The sequence below is a fragment of the Vigna angularis genome, chromosome 1, assembly GCF_016808095.1.
Source record: "Vigna angularis cultivar LongXiaoDou No.4 chromosome 1, ASM1680809v1, whole genome shotgun sequence".
NCBI classification, from domain to species: domain Eukaryota; kingdom Viridiplantae; phylum Streptophyta; class Magnoliopsida; order Fabales; family Fabaceae; genus Vigna; species Vigna angularis.
Window position 1 is genome coordinate 12754661 of NC_068970.1, and position 15531 is coordinate 12770191.

The 15531-nt window shown below is 31.9% G+C and overlaps 1 protein-coding gene across 3 annotated transcripts; it reads left to right on the forward strand.

Annotated features, from left to right (window-relative positions):
- Positions 1-5043: 5043 nt before the first annotated feature.
- LOC108344698 (peroxisomal membrane protein PEX14) lies at positions 5044-15103 on the forward strand. 3 transcript variants are annotated; one of them, XM_017583174.2, is made up of 12 exons: positions 5401-5541; positions 5966-6018; positions 7181-7428; positions 7597-7636; positions 7771-7964; positions 8144-8333; positions 8467-8556; positions 8947-8984; positions 9117-9159; positions 9242-9309; positions 13223-13267; positions 14446-15103. In XM_017583174.2, the coding sequence occupies exons 3-12, from the start codon at positions 7207-7209 to the stop codon at positions 14926-14928; spliced, it is 1413 nt and encodes a 470-aa protein (XP_017438663.1). In that variant the 5' UTR covers positions 5401-5541; positions 5966-6018; positions 7181-7206; the 3' UTR covers positions 14929-15103. The 3 variants fall into 3 exon arrangements, with proteins under 3 accessions (XP_017438645.1, XP_017438655.1, XP_017438663.1); XM_017583156.2 differs by lacking the exon at positions 5966-6018 and having other exon boundaries at positions 5044-5541; XM_017583166.2 differs by lacking the exons at positions 5966-6018; positions 13223-13267 and having other exon boundaries at positions 5044-5541.
- Positions 15104-15531: the final 428 nt, after the last annotated feature.

The window sequence follows — 15531 nt, forward strand, 5'->3', positions numbered from 1 at the left end:
AGGACATAGTGAGGGGACTAACATTATGAATGGTATGGAGGGCAGAATGTCCTGGTCTATGTGCCGGTTTTGGACATAGTGAGGGGACTAAGAATGACATCACAAGTGAAAAACCTTCCGTTGTATCGCTCATCAACATATCGTTGGGATAAGTGCCTATGGAATATCGTTGGGATAAGTGCCTATTGAATATCGTTGGGATAAATGCCTATTGGGTATTGTGGAATGAGTGTCTATTGGGTATAGTGGTGTTTATTGGGTATTTTGGTGTTTATTGGGTATTGTGGGACGAGTGTTCAATGAGTGTTTATTGGGTATTATGGAATGACTGTCTATTGGGTATTTTGGTGTTTATTGGGTATTTTGGTGTTTATTGGGTATTGTGGGACGAGTGTTCAATGAGTGTTTATTGGGTATTATGGAATGAGTGTCCATTGGGTATTTTGGTGTTTATTGGGTATTGTGGGACGAGTGTTCAATAGGAATTGTGGTACGATGGTATGAGGGTGTCTGACATAATTATTATATGATGTTTGTATCGAAGTAATTATGCATGTCTTATAAATGATTTGTTGCATGTTAGCTCACCCTACTTGTTTGTGTTTTGTGTTTGGGTATGTGCGATGATCGTATAATTCGTTATACGGGAGCAGATGACGGAATGTCGCCTCACATAGTGCCAAGGAAAGGGAGAAATAGAAGAACTATAATTAGAATCTTTTTACATGTATAGACTTATATTAACTAGGAATTATCAAGTGTGAAAATTTGGGATGTTACATTAATGTAAAAAGTTGGATTGTTACATTAATGTGAGAATTTGGGATGTTACAAGAAAAATATATAATTAATGATAACTAAAATAAGAGTGTAAAGTTAGTAATTAAAGAATAGTATAAATAAATATATAATGATTGAGCAATAAGGGACACTGATCGAATTCAAAGTCGTGCCTTTCAAATGTAGGCAATAAATTAAAGTTTTAATGACCACCGCTTAATTGAATCTTCAAAATTAAATCGGATCTTTAATTTCCAAGAGATTAAAAAATGAGTATCAAATTTATTTTAATGTGCAAACGTTCTTCTTTTTTTTTTATTATGAGCCTCAATTGATGATTTTAAAAACTAATAAAAATTAAAATTTTAAGTTATATTGAATATATAGATTAAAATTATAATGGTTATGTTATTCCTTTTTATATCTTATTATATTATAAATTGAAAAAAAAAATTGTCTTTTCTCTAAATTTTCGGAGCTTATACTTATCTGTTTGCTCAATGACAAAGTATTAATAGACAGTGACAAAAAGATGTTCATTTCGATTAGTCATAAATTTAATTAAGTGTTTTTTTCATATCTCAAGCTTCTTCTTTTTTCGGTTGTATGTGAGATTATTAATGTATATATAATATCATATGTGAATAGATGGATCTTTGATAAACTTGAGATTTCTCTAATCTTTATAAATTTATTGAACAATTATTTGAAAAATGCATGAATTAAAGTAACAGATCTATTTTGACTTATTAATACAGTCTTATATAATGGTACTAAGTAATTTGAATGTATAGTGAATTAGAATGATACATTATTTTGTTTTGAATATGAATTTGAACTATAGATTTTAAAATTTTTTGTGAATCATTTTGTTTAAAATAGATAAAATGGTAGTCGTACAACATGTTTGATGTAATTCTTTTTAAAAAGTGTTTATATGATATTTGGTATCTTCAATTCATTTTGAATTAAACTCACTTATACATTTAATATATTTGAAAATGAATAATATTAATTTAAATGGATAGTCTTAAAGGTTATGTTACCCTTAATAATTTAGAATATATATACATTTATATAGTTTTATATGTTAAATCTAGTTAGGGATTCAATTATAAAAAATTGGAAGATAAATTACTCGATTTTATTTATTTGTTAGTTTCGAGAGCTGGTTAAAAGATTAAAATGTTTCGTGGATCAAATAATTAGTTTAATCAAAATTAAATATAACATAATTATGAGTGTTTGAAATGAAGTTGAAACGAGTTTACATATATGCAAAAACAATGGATGCAATATAGGTACAAAAGTGTAAGAATCCAAAGGGTTTATTAATTGATTGACGTACACTAACTTCTGGTCCTATGTTTGGTCACAGGGACATGCTCCACCTGCTCAAATCACTAGACGGACCATTGCTATCTTTCTGCCACAAAACAAACTATACAATGCTTCTCTCTGTCACTGCACCATAGATACCCTTCCTGCACTATTCTTGTTTCTTCCACACATTGGAATGAACATGCGGATGAGTATGAATGTTTGGTGGAGGTCATAATACAAATACTTTTAAAACTAATGATATTTCACTTATACATTGTTTACTCTTTTATATATATATATATATATATATATATATATATATACTTATGTTTGTATCTTTCTTAATCTCTTTTTCAGTTTTTTTTCAACTAAAAAACATTTTATATTCACTTAATTTTTTTATATTTTTAATTTATCTACTTACGATAAGTTCAATAAATTCACGGAATCTAACTGACAAAACAGTTCGACAACATAATCTTACAACACAACTTGATATTATTCGGCAATATAGCTCAATAACACACCATTTCGTTAGAGTAATGATTCTTTGAAATACCTAAATTATTTACATTCATTTGACACTACTCTTACTTATTTTTACTCTTTTCTTTCTTGAAACAATACAAAAATTTACACTTTTATGACCATTTTACCATTGTAGTATGTGTCAAATGAATGTAAAAATGTGTCATGATACCATTACTCTTTTCATTATTGTTTTTCTTTCTTGTTATATATAAGTTCACATGGTAGTAGTATTATACAATATACACATATACCTTTTTAGTTTTTTTTTAATGATATTCAAGTTTTTCATTTTCTCTTCTCTCTGCGTTTGTTTCTTTTTCTTTCATTTACCATGGTAATATGATACCTCATGATGATATTAGAGCTCTATTGCACTCATTATGTTTGTTTATTTTCTTCTTGCCTCATTTTTTATATTTCTTAATCCTTATTCTTTTATTTTTCTTTATCTTTTTGTCATGGTTATGGAACAAAAGTGAAGCTACTACACTGTTACTTGCATTTACATTTCAATGAAAATTCAATTATCTCTCGTTTATCCTATTCTTAATACAACTAGCTACCACTCTTGGAGTCGTTGATGATCATTGCACCAACATAGAATGAAGTTGAATTTATTTTTGGTATGGCAATCCAACCTGACAAAACATATTTTTTTTTCCTACTTGGTATCAATGTAATCACATGATGATTTTGTGGATCATTCGTTTCGTCTCACCTTCGATACGTGAAAACATTACATAGATGGACCAGGTTCTTGTATATGGAACGATCTTAAAAATAAATTTTTACAAGGAGATCTTGTAAGAATTTCAGATTTTCAGACCTTTCTTAAGAAGATCTATTGATTACATATTACTTCACTCATTTATGGATTTTATGGGATGAGATTGATAATTTTTGCCCCGATCCTACATGTGTATGCAAAAAATGTACATGTTTACACAATAAAAATGTGAAATTCAACTGTTAAGATGATCAAATGATCAATTCTTAAATAATATTTAAGTCTCATGTTCTGAAATCATACATTTCAAATATTTTTTCTCTAATTCTTTAATAAGAACATCAACTCATGATATGACACATCATATTTAATTGCTTCCTAATTTTTTTTTGTAAAATTGTTTCAATAAAGTTCTTTATAAAAGAAATTACAAAAGACATTAATAACATGTCACATGTCAATTCATGTTTTATTTTAACTTTTTTATAAATATTCTATTTTATTTTTTTTTGCAAAATTTTTTGTTATCTATGAGTCCTTGGTGTGATAGTGAGTGTTACTATATTACATTCATTTAACTCCTTTTATATATATATATATATATATATATATATATATATATATATATTTAATTTAATTTAGTCTTTTTCTTTTTAATCAACAATGGTGTTCTTTTAGGACAAATTTATTATTTGTATAGTTATACGGATATTTATATAAAAAATTATTATTTGTATAAATATTATTAATTACTTTTAATCTTATAAAACAATATAGATTAATAATATATTAAGTTTAAATACTTTCTCATCTATAAAAATATTTATATTTAACTAGTTATATTGTCATAAAAAGTAATTAACAAAACATAAATTAAAAATATAGTAATAGATTTAAAATTCATTTTTAACAAAAACATCAAATATAAAATTTATATAAATAATAAATTTCATCTAAAAATATATTGTTTCATTTAAAAAAATTGAAACTAAATATATATATATATATATATATATATATAAGCTAAATTGAATATAATACCATAAAATTCGATCATACATGAACAATAAAAAAATTGTAAAATACAATAATAATAAAGAAAATAAAAAAAAATAAAAAATAACATGTAACATGTCACTGTTTATAAGAAGTTAATTAAGACAATTCGATAAAAATGTGGACCAATTAAAAAAAACTAAAATGAAACCTTGAAACTTTAGAATCTACAAAAATAATTAAACCTAAATTAGAATATAAATATGTAATAAATTAACTAATTTAACTTTTATTAATAAAAAATAAGGAATTTATTATACTTTAATATATATATATATATATATATATATATTAAAATATAAATTTGATATGATTTTTATATTTTTGTTTTTTTAGTAAGTATGCTTTCCATCTGGATAAAAGTGAGGCTCTAATCCCTACATTCAGAGGCGGACATGAAGTTGGAGCCAAGATTTCTTTCATACAATTTTATAATAAGTATTTATAAAATGAGTAATAATTTCATAATAAAAATTAAACTAATATCTGAAAACCCTTTTATTAACTTTTAAAAATACATTCTACGTACAAGTTAGAGAAATTACATCCAACTAGTCTACCAAAATTTCAGTCATCACATCAATCAAAATAATTTATAGTTTCCATCTTTATCTTCTTTCCTTTTCCTTTCTTTTTATTCTTTTGCTTCTTCTTATTAAAACAACTTCAAGATCAGTTTCACTTTCCATTATTTTTTTTTATCTTGCTTAGCTTTCTTTCTCGGGAAAGCATAGAGATTTGGTCTGCTGAAATTTGTGCCGGTAAAAATTTACAGAGAGGAAAGAAAGATGTTGGTCGTTTTCTTGGGCTAATTGGGTATTGCGTAGAGTGGGAGAGGATATGGTTGGAGAAGTAGAAGAAGGGAAGAGCAAATAAAACCCTCCATTCTGTTTCTTTTCTTCAGCTAATCCACTCATCCACTTCTTCCTCATCTTCACTATAATCTCATCCTCTCTTTTCCCTTCATCATCACTCACCCTTACTATTATCATTATTATATTTATTATATTTCTTTTGCTTGAGGCTTGAAATTCCAAAGTAGGACTGACTTCTCAGTAGAGTAGCCGGCATGGCCACCCAATCGCGGCCGCCTTCCACTTCCACCGCCAGGGAAGAAAACAAAGGTTTTCATTTCTTTCTATTTTGCCCTCGATTGCACCTTTACTTTGAATTGCAACTTTTTGCTTTCTTTTTTCTTAGTAGAGTATCATTACTATTCATTACAAATAAAAAATTGGAAAACTCCTCCTCTTCTTCTTCTTCTTCCACTTTCTGGTACTAAACACTTTACACCGTGTTTTAAATAATTGGAATAACAGAACTACTATAACTTTCTGAACGACAGATAATGCATATGTACAGTGAATTCACAAAATTTGTGGTTCCAATCAGAGTATAGATTTGCTCCACAGAATTGGGACTTTTAAAATACTAGTATGCTATTTATGTAACTTGATTATTATTCTTTTCTTAATTCCACCAAATGACCAATTTGTGGTTCCAACTAGTGTTAAGAATTTTCTGATTACTGTTTTATTCTCTCTTTAGATTAATGATCAATGGCCTACATTAATCTTCATCGGGTGCTACAAGAAAGACTAGTCAGTTTCTTTGATGACTTCTCCCCACTTTAAGTCCTACATTGAATTGGAATTGTACATTTGCTCTGACTTATATAGTTGGTCTCGAGCTTTTATATATGTATATATATGCACTACTGCTACTACTATTACTTATATAGTTGGTCTCGAGCATTTGATGGGTCATATTCATCCTTAGGCTGGACCGTAGAATGTACAAGACTGCTAAAGGTAGAGAAATAAAATGAGATGCTTTTACCGTGAGATGTATTGTTGAGATCCCACATTGATATATGGCTAAAGTAGAGCTTATAAAAAGGCTTAGGTATTCCTCACCTTATAGCCTAAATTTAGAAAGGATGAAAAAGATAAAGTTCTCTAATGACATGACCATATATCAGGGATCGATGGTAGGGCTACTTTCAAAAGCATGTACTGAAGGACACTTCATTTTATTGCACTTTAATAGGCTACATACCATAGATGGAGCTCCAAAATTATACCTTCGATTATACACTTTCCTTCAGGATTTTGAAGGTAAAAGAAAAGCATTGAATAGGATGGATGCTGGAAAAGTAGTTCAACTGATAGTACAATTAAAACTTGAGTTTTGAAAGGATCAAGGAGAAAAAAACATAGGATGACTCATAAAGTTGTTTAACATGAACATAGGGCTTAAGATCATACTAGATGAATGGAGAAAGACTTTGATCCCTGTCTATAAGGTCAAAAGTGATATACAAAATTGTGCAAATTAAGGGTGGTTAACCTTATTACTCATTCCATGAAGCTAGGTTCAGGATAGGATCATTGTATTTTATAAAATGCATAAACTTTCACATGGTAAGCACCCTTTAGGTGCACTACTACTAATTTGTAACTTAAGCTAGAAGACACATAACAATAAATTATATTTCTTGACAGATTCTGTCATGATCCAAAAAACCAATGGCTTAAATTTGTTAGGTGAAGACACGCAAATGGTTTTTGTACTGCGTCTCTATCAGATTCCTTGTTTTTCATTTTAACAAAGGCTTAGTGGCCTTCGTCATTTTATGGTACTATTTGGTACTGATTTTGAATGTTTCCGTACTTAATTGGATTTGATAATGGATTGTTTTAGATTAAGTATTTTTTTGAGTATGATAAAATTGATTTGCCTAGTCTTCTTTTTGAGGTTTAGGTTCTGAGATTGTGCAACTAGCAAATATGGATCAGAAAAACACCATAGAAGCAGAGCCTGCTAAACCTAGTTCAACTCCATCAGTATTTGTAAACTCACAACCGATGAGGGAAGAACAAGTTCAGAATGCTGTGAAATTTCTGTCTCACCCAAAAGTTAGAGGTTCACCTGTCATCTATAGGCGATCATTTTTAGAGAAGAAGGGCCTTACAAAGGAGGAGATTGATGAAGCCTTTCGGCGAGTGCCAGTATGCCTGTTTTCTTAAAATTATTTTACCAGTCGCCCAAAATTTTCTAGGTTGTTCTATCACAGGCAACCAATGGATTATCAGTTTATCAATTTCCTACATGTTCATTTGTATTTTTTTATCGGCATGTTCATTTGTTTTAATCCTTACCTTTGGTTCTTATCACAGGATTCAGCTCCAACTGTGCAAACAGGCGGTGTAAATCAAGGTGAGTGTCTAATATTGAAGTTTTCCTCTGTAACTTTGGATTGAGTCAAATTGCATGTGAAATATCTGTTTAACTTGATTTTCAATAAGCTGCTTGGGTTGCACTTTGAACATGACTTATTGTAATACTAACAGATGGGCAATTGAAATCATCATCAAACAATGAGCAACAAACTCAGCAAAAAACCTTGCAGCTGGTTTCGCCTTCTTCTACTGGTGTTAAAACTTCATCAGGAACATTACCACGCTCAAGATTTCACTGGTCCCATGCCCTAATTGCTGTTGGATTACTGGCTGCTTCAGGTGCTGGAACAGCTATAATAATTAAGGTATAACTCTTGCCTCCTACTGTCACGCATAATGTCTTCTAAGTGGATATCTTAAGGGGTGAGTACTTTGATTGACATTTTACATCCTTTCTTGTGCTTGATATATTGCTATGTCCATAAGTTTTATCATATTGCTGTTTGATCTGCATATAACCTTCAAAGATTACTTCATGTTTTAGAAATCTTTTCTCCCTCGGTTAAAATCTTGGATACGTAAGGTTGTCCTTGACAATGATGATGAACAATTGAAGAAAACTGATGACAAACCAACATTGCTGGAAGAAGCTGCACAAGCTGCAAAATCAGCAGCAGCTGCATCTGCAGAAGTGGCAAAAGCGAGCCAAGAAATTATGGCTTCAAAAGGTGAAGGTGAGTTTATAGAACTTTAACTTGCATGCTATAAATGTCTTTGATTTGTTTTAGTACTCCTACTCTCCTTGGGCTTCTTCTATTTATGAGAAATGATTGTAGTTATTACTGCATCTGGTGTTATACTTTGCAGAGAGGAGATACTTTGTGGAAGTTGTGAGCCTTTTAGACAAGCAAGTACAAGAAATGAAGTCAATGACAAATGCCATAAGAAGATTGGAAGGTAATTAACCATTAATCATTTAATCTATTAGACTGACATGATAGCTTTTCAATGCTTTGAATATTTTATACAGGGTTTGATTTATGGTTTGCCAAACTTGTATATTTATAACCACTTAAGAGCCAACAAAGGGGCTCATGGTGACCAAGAATTTTGACAATATTATGCACATTTTAACTATTCTAATTGGCTTTTAGCTTTATGATTCCCTTGTATTCAGCTTTCATCCAATTGTTTAAGAATTCTTGATAGCTTATCATGCCCAAAATTCTAGCAGATTTATGCTAGCGGTTTTTAAAAAATATTTCAGATTTTTTCCCTTAAAATTCTTATTAAATATCTGTTTGTCAATTTGTGAATAATATAACTTATAACTGAGTTCCGTCTCAGGGCAAGAAGATCTTCAAATCAGTCAAACAAGTTCAAAGGTCAGATATAAATAGACTTACATGGGGATTGTTTTAGCATCTTTAACGAACTTTGTCACGGCTGATCCTCATTTAAGTTGTTTTAAATAAAATTTTACTTTTGATGACTGCAATTTTTTTAAATATATGCAGCAACTGATTGTGAATGGCAAAGCGGATTATGACATGCGTTCAGGTTGTCATATTAATAATTAAGTCTCAGTTAAATTAGTCTTATCTTCTGGACTATTTACCTATCATCAGAATATCATGTGCAGTGAGATCTTCATCTCCACCTGCATCTGTTCAATCATCAAGTGGTCTTCATCCAAAGTCATATATGGAGGTACTAATTATCTTTTTTTTTTCCATCTACTGCTTTATTTATAGGCCATATCAGAATGTTAATCACTTTCCATTTTGGTTGTCTTGTTGATCACTTGAATACTAATCAAAATATAACGTTTAGGCACTAAATACTTTGGGACATGACTATAGCTTTCCTATTGTGGCCACTGACAGTGCCCAAGTGGGCACTGTTTATTTAGTGAACACATCTGATTTGTTTTTCTTCTTTGTTGGATATCTTATTTTCTCTTAGCTGTATCATCTCTTCCCTGTCTCTAAATTTCTTTAAACAACTATCCAATTTATTTTGAAAATTTTCTAAAGAAGATAATTGAAGGAACAAAAGCCCATAAGAATATTTGGATTCTTTTTGTTGCAATTTCTACGGATCATATTCATAAATGAGAAAACAGAAACGATAAGTTATAGTGTAATTGTACATACATATAGCTTTTGACATGTCCTGCGGTCCAAATTATTGAAGTTAACTTTTGCAAATTCTCATTAAGAAGCAAGTTGGTACCAATGCTAGGAAGAAGAAACATGTTAATGCCATCAAATTGGCTGAGTTTAGCCGGCTGGGTTTCTTGTGTTCAAAGGAGGAGTGAGGTCGGAATTAGAGGGATTGTCAGTGCTCTCACAGCAGAGAAGAGAACAAGTTTGTAAATAGTCAGGATAGTTGGCATGATGAGCTTGGAGAGGGAATGATTTGTGGGTGTAAAAGAAACTGAACAAGAACGAATCTTGTAACAAACTGAATTGTATACATTTCATTAACATGTAAAAGAGGAAGGATACAAGTGAATTTATAGCTAACTCCAACAGGGGAGATACCTATCAACAGTAATTAGCAACTTTATTTAATTGATACAAGAGATAGTTGTTAGCAGTGGCTAAAAACTCTGACTATGTACATACAATATTTACATACAAAATATAAGTAAATATAAACTCTAATGCCCCCTCAAACTCAAGGAGAGAATTTTTCAGGAGAAAAACTCTTCACGTTGAGTTTGCCTCTGAGAAATGAAAAACGAGCTGGAGAAAAGGGCTTGGTCATCACATCTGCCCACTGATCCAAGGCTTGTAATGTGATAGATGAAACGCAGTTTGGTCACAATCTTTTCCTACGCAAAGAAAACGTCAATCTCCATGTGTTTTGGCATGGCCATGAGACACCAGATTATGAGCAATTGACACACCATTCTTACTGTCACCAAGAATAATCCGAGTAGTTAGTGAAACAAGCAACTCAATGAACAAAGCAAAAATCGATGTTAGTTCGATAGAAGTTTGACAAGGTCTTAATAAGAAGAGACATTCCTGAGATTTAAAATCAAGCTTGTGAGAGTGACAAGGTCTCAATAAAGGAAATCAAGTAGAACCAAAAACTGAGAAAATGAAAGTCAAGTTCCTTATTGGAAAGAGTAGTATAAGGAATGGCAAACTTAAGAGAAGTTGTAGGCAATCTGTTTATAAGATATACACTAGTGGTAAATGCATAATACCAAAATTGTAAAGGAGAATCATGATGCAATTCCAAACCAACAATGTATCTATGTTTTCTTTCAGTGATTTTGATGGTGTATGACGACTAATGAATCTATGAGAAATACCACGAGTAGCTAAAAAGGTAGTAAAGGTTCAATATTCTCCACCTCAATTAGACTGAACATTCTTTATTTTTTAATTAATCTAAAATTCAACCATTGGCTTAAAGTTTTGGAAAACAAACAATGTTTCAGCTTTATACTTTATAAGAAAAATCCAAGTGAACCTTGAATTAGCATCAATGAAGGACACATAATATTTACATCCTGCATAAAAATGTCACGTGAGAAGGTTCCCAAACATCAGAAAGTTAGTTCTAAAGGAAAATAGATAGAATGATAAACACAAGCACTTACTAATACAACAAGCGGAACAAAAATAACAGTAAGTTTTATTGGATGGAGAAATTTTACAATGTCATGACAAATTGTAGTACACAATTGTTTGGATGACCCTACCTAGTGTACCATGACTGACATTGCTAGATGTTAAAAGTGTAGAACAAGAATCTTCTACGACATTAGCTTTATATTCATTAACTCTAACAACACTAAACTAAGAGATATCTAGTGTTGAACCACTAAAGGGTTTGGAAGATGACATTAGCACAACGGAGTAATCTTGAAGCTTGGGGGTATAAAATGAACAAACTCCATCAACACCTAATATTTCTTGAAGAAGGACGTTATTTGTGCCATGAGATTTGATAAGGCACATGTAAAGAGGAAATTCAATATGTACAAAGCTATCTTTAGTAAAGTGGAAAACATTTCACAAGTTTTCTCGTAATAGAAGGAACATGTAACAAGCTGTTAAATTTAAAGGTGATGTGTGAATCATTAGGTAGGTGAGACAAATGAAGAGGACTCAACACCATAAATTCTTAAACCTTCACCATTGCCTATCTGAGCAGGGCTCCCATACTTAGTGTTAGGATTAACCCAATTGTTTGAGGTTTTGAAGGATCTAACAGAATAAAGAATAAATTCCTGTGGTTGGATCAATGAAGGATAAACTCATGAGACTAGTAAGAAAGTTTAGATTGAAAATGGCACACGTGGGATCAAATTCAAAGCCTGATCTGACATTGAAAATTAACAATCTACCACCACCATGATCTCTACCAGAGCTGCTACCTCGACAAGTGATGCACCATTAGAGTCTCCATGATCAATAAAACCACCACAGTGGCATGCTTAGCAAAATATAATTGACACGCCTGAGATTTTGTTTGAAGGCCAAATAATCGTGAATCTTCTCCCAGACCTCAAGAGTGATTCTATCCTAGAACACGAAACTAACTGATTTGTAGAGAGCAGATTGAAGTCAGACAAGTAGTGTTTGGTCTTGAACTTCTCATGCATCATACTTAGGATTAACATGATCAGATGCGCAATAATGTTGTGTAAGATCACTGGTTCAACATACTGCCTCCAATAGAGGGGAGTTATAAGGTAACTTAGTGGTAAAAGTTGGAAGGGAGAGTGAGAGAGGTTGTGGTTTCAACTCTTCTAATAACAAAATACTAACAATTAACTTTTGTTGATAAGAAAAAACAAAACTGCAAAAAACTGCCTTCAATAGAGATAATTCAAATCATTGAACTTCTCATCGATGGAGGTTGGAAAGGATTGCGTGGAAGCTATGGACAACAATGAAGACATAACAAGGAGAAACCTAGAATTTGGGAAGAAGACATGACAAAATTTAGCTTTAGATACCATGTAAAAAAGGCTGAACTATAGAGAATTTGTTTCAAAGTAAATTGTATGTTTTTCATTAACTTGTAAAAGAGGAAGGATACAAGTTTATTTATAGCTGAGCTCCAATAAAGGAGATAGTTGTTGGCAGTAATTAAAGGCTTTATTTAATTGATAAGAGAGATAGCTGTTAGCCAACAGCTCTAACTTTGTACTCACAATATTTACATACAAAATATAACTAAGGACGTACTCTAATGGTGGGGGAGAATGAAGAAGAGGTAGGCATGAATTGTGAGGTTTTAGATAGGGATTTCTCTTTTCATCAGGGCCCCATTATTATCATTTTCTTTTCTGCATTTTTCCTGAAAAATATTTACTGAGGTCTACCTCTGAGTAATGGAGCTAGTTCTGAATATATAGTCCTGTAGTTTCCAGTTCCTATCATCCTAAGGGTTTGTGTAGTGCATCCGTAATGCTGAAAACGTTGAATATACACAATTATTAGCTATGTTCTGGTGAAAGTGTTATTTGGCTCTGTCTTGAGAACTGCTTACTAGCAGTTAATTTGTTTGTAGTTTCTTCATATATGATGGAATGGATACAGAGTGTTATCTATTTTGTTAAGATTTTGTTGAGTTTTACAATTTTTTCTTGCAGATAATGGCCATGGTCCAAAGAGGAGAGAAGCCTTCTAATATTAGAGTAAACCTTCATGCTTTTTAATCCAGATAAAGTTAGTTGCTTAATAAATTATACACCTCAGGCACCATCAATATAAAATTATAAAATTGGTTGACTTTAAAATTTGATATGTAAGGAGAGGTGATAATGTGGAGAAGAGTATGGTGTGCAAATAAGATTAGACGGCAAGTTATGTTTAAATTTTGTGTTTATTTCTCTCGAGACTATTAATGTCTATCATTAGAGAGATAGACACTGGATTTGAACATGCAACAATAGCGCCAAAAGATTCAAACATGACCCTGTCATATTAGAATTTGACATGAGAGGATTCATTGCTACTCCCCTATATATTGGATTTTTAAATTTTATGTAGCCACTGTTAGTTTTATATAAAACTGGGTTTTAATGAAGGATATCAGTGATTTACCCCCCCACCCTCCCAACCCTAGTCAACAACCATCAAATCCACTCTTAGTGCCTAGATCTAAGCTTTATTTCAAAATGCTTTGCATTTTCTAAATATTTGAGGTTTATGAAGTTTTTTATGAAACTGACCAACCCAAGTCTCAATATTTTTAACTTTATTTTGGTCATCTCTGAGGATTTTCAATGAACCAATCTACAGCGTGGTAGCTTCCCGATTTTGGTAAATATAATCACGGGCCATATCTGTTAAGATATGTTATGCAATTGCATCATCAAGGAAAAACTATTGGTCTAGTTATAAATTAATTTCTTGATTTTGTTTTGTCAAGATATAATATTTCAAACTTAAAAATACTGAATTCTCTGGTAATTTTCTAATTATGTGCTGTTTGAAAACATCAAATTACTGGGGTAGGTCTAAATTTGTTTTTATATCTTTTAGAAATGAACTAAATTGTGCCGTTGTTCATACTTTTTATACTTGGCCACTACTTGTGGCTGATGTTTTATTTAGGCGAAGATAGGAAAAGGGATTGGAAAGAGTTGGAAAATGGATAATTTGTGTGATATTTATGAAGACACGCTAAAGGCAGGTTTTCGTGTTTTTAATCTGAAAGATATAATATTCTGCCTTCTATTTAACCCATGCAACGAACATTGAGTAGTGCAACAAAGACACAAACACATGCTTATGGAACGGTATATTCCTTTCTCAGTTGTATTATTTCATATGAATCTGATTTTATGCTTCAACATTACTTGGTATATAGCCTTGGGAGGTTGGTCAGGTGCAAAACACGTCTACTCAGATTCTTCAATCTCAAGTAAATGGTGAAGACCTGAATACCAAGACCCAGGATACGTCTCTAGTAAATGGGGATGACCCATTGCCCTGGTGGCAGAGGAAAAATGTCAGAATCACAGAGATTGAGAATGAAAATGAGTCTAATGGAGTACCTTATGCTGCTGCATCCAGTCAGCAGCCAGTTCAACGTGTATGGGTTCCTCCTCAACCTCCACCCATAGCCATGCCTGGGGCTGCAGAAGCTATCAGACGCCCAAAGCAGGTGGCCCAAAAGGAACAGAAGTCAGATAATCAGTCAGTGGCTCAATCTTCTGACAGCTCTGTTGACGTTCAAGGGGTCTCAAAACCATTTGAATCTGAAGGTGCAGTAGAGGGCAGCAGTGTCAGCTCAGTTCCCAGCTCCAGTGAGATCCAAGAGGAGCATGAAGTCAAATATGATGAGAAATGAAGGTGAATCATGATATATCACGAAAAACAGGTAGTTGGAACTAGCACTTGAAGTAGCCCATGTTCTGAATAAGCTTGTCAAAATCTGTCATAATCATATATGTTTGTACTTTGAACTGGACATCAACAAAAGATGCAAATGCACGTGTCTTTCTATGCAAGAAAAATGTTGTCTACGATTATGGATGCAGCCAGCCTCAATCATAAAATACTTGTGGGGAATATGATGATATAATGTATTGTAATATTTAGAAGTTAAAATATCTTAAAACCAAGTATTCTGCTAGAACAAATCTTTAACAAACTAGCGGCAATTGCAAAGGAAAAATCTGAGGAGGAGCAAAGAAATGTATATTCGCAGCTTAGGATCTCAAATAGTATGTTACCTCGTAAGAATTTTGTTTCAATGAACTGCTCTTTGAATGGAAATTTGTGACTTGTGACATCGAAATTTATTACGAGCAAAGATCGAGATTTGTGACTTGTCGCATATTGATGAGCACTTTTAATGAAAAAGAAAAAGATATATTTTGTTGTTTAGTGCACTCTTAAATGAAATAAATATTTTAGTTGTCCCTTAAATAAGTTGGGAGCTACAAGTCGT

Bases quoted from the DNA above. Each gene is read 5' to 3' on its own strand.
- LOC108344698 (XM_017583156.2), top strand. From the start codon at position 5,487: ATGGCCACCCAATCGCGGCCGCCTTCCACTTCCACCGCCAGGGAAGAA. The intron at 7,637-7,770 runs GTGAGTGTCTAA...TAATACTAACAG, and splicing joins AACAGGCGGTGTAAATCAAG to ATGGGCAATTGAAATCATCA. The intron at 8,557-8,946 runs GTAATTAACCAT...GTTCCGTCTCAG, and splicing joins TGCCATAAGAAGATTGGAAG to GGCAAGAAGATCTTCAAATC.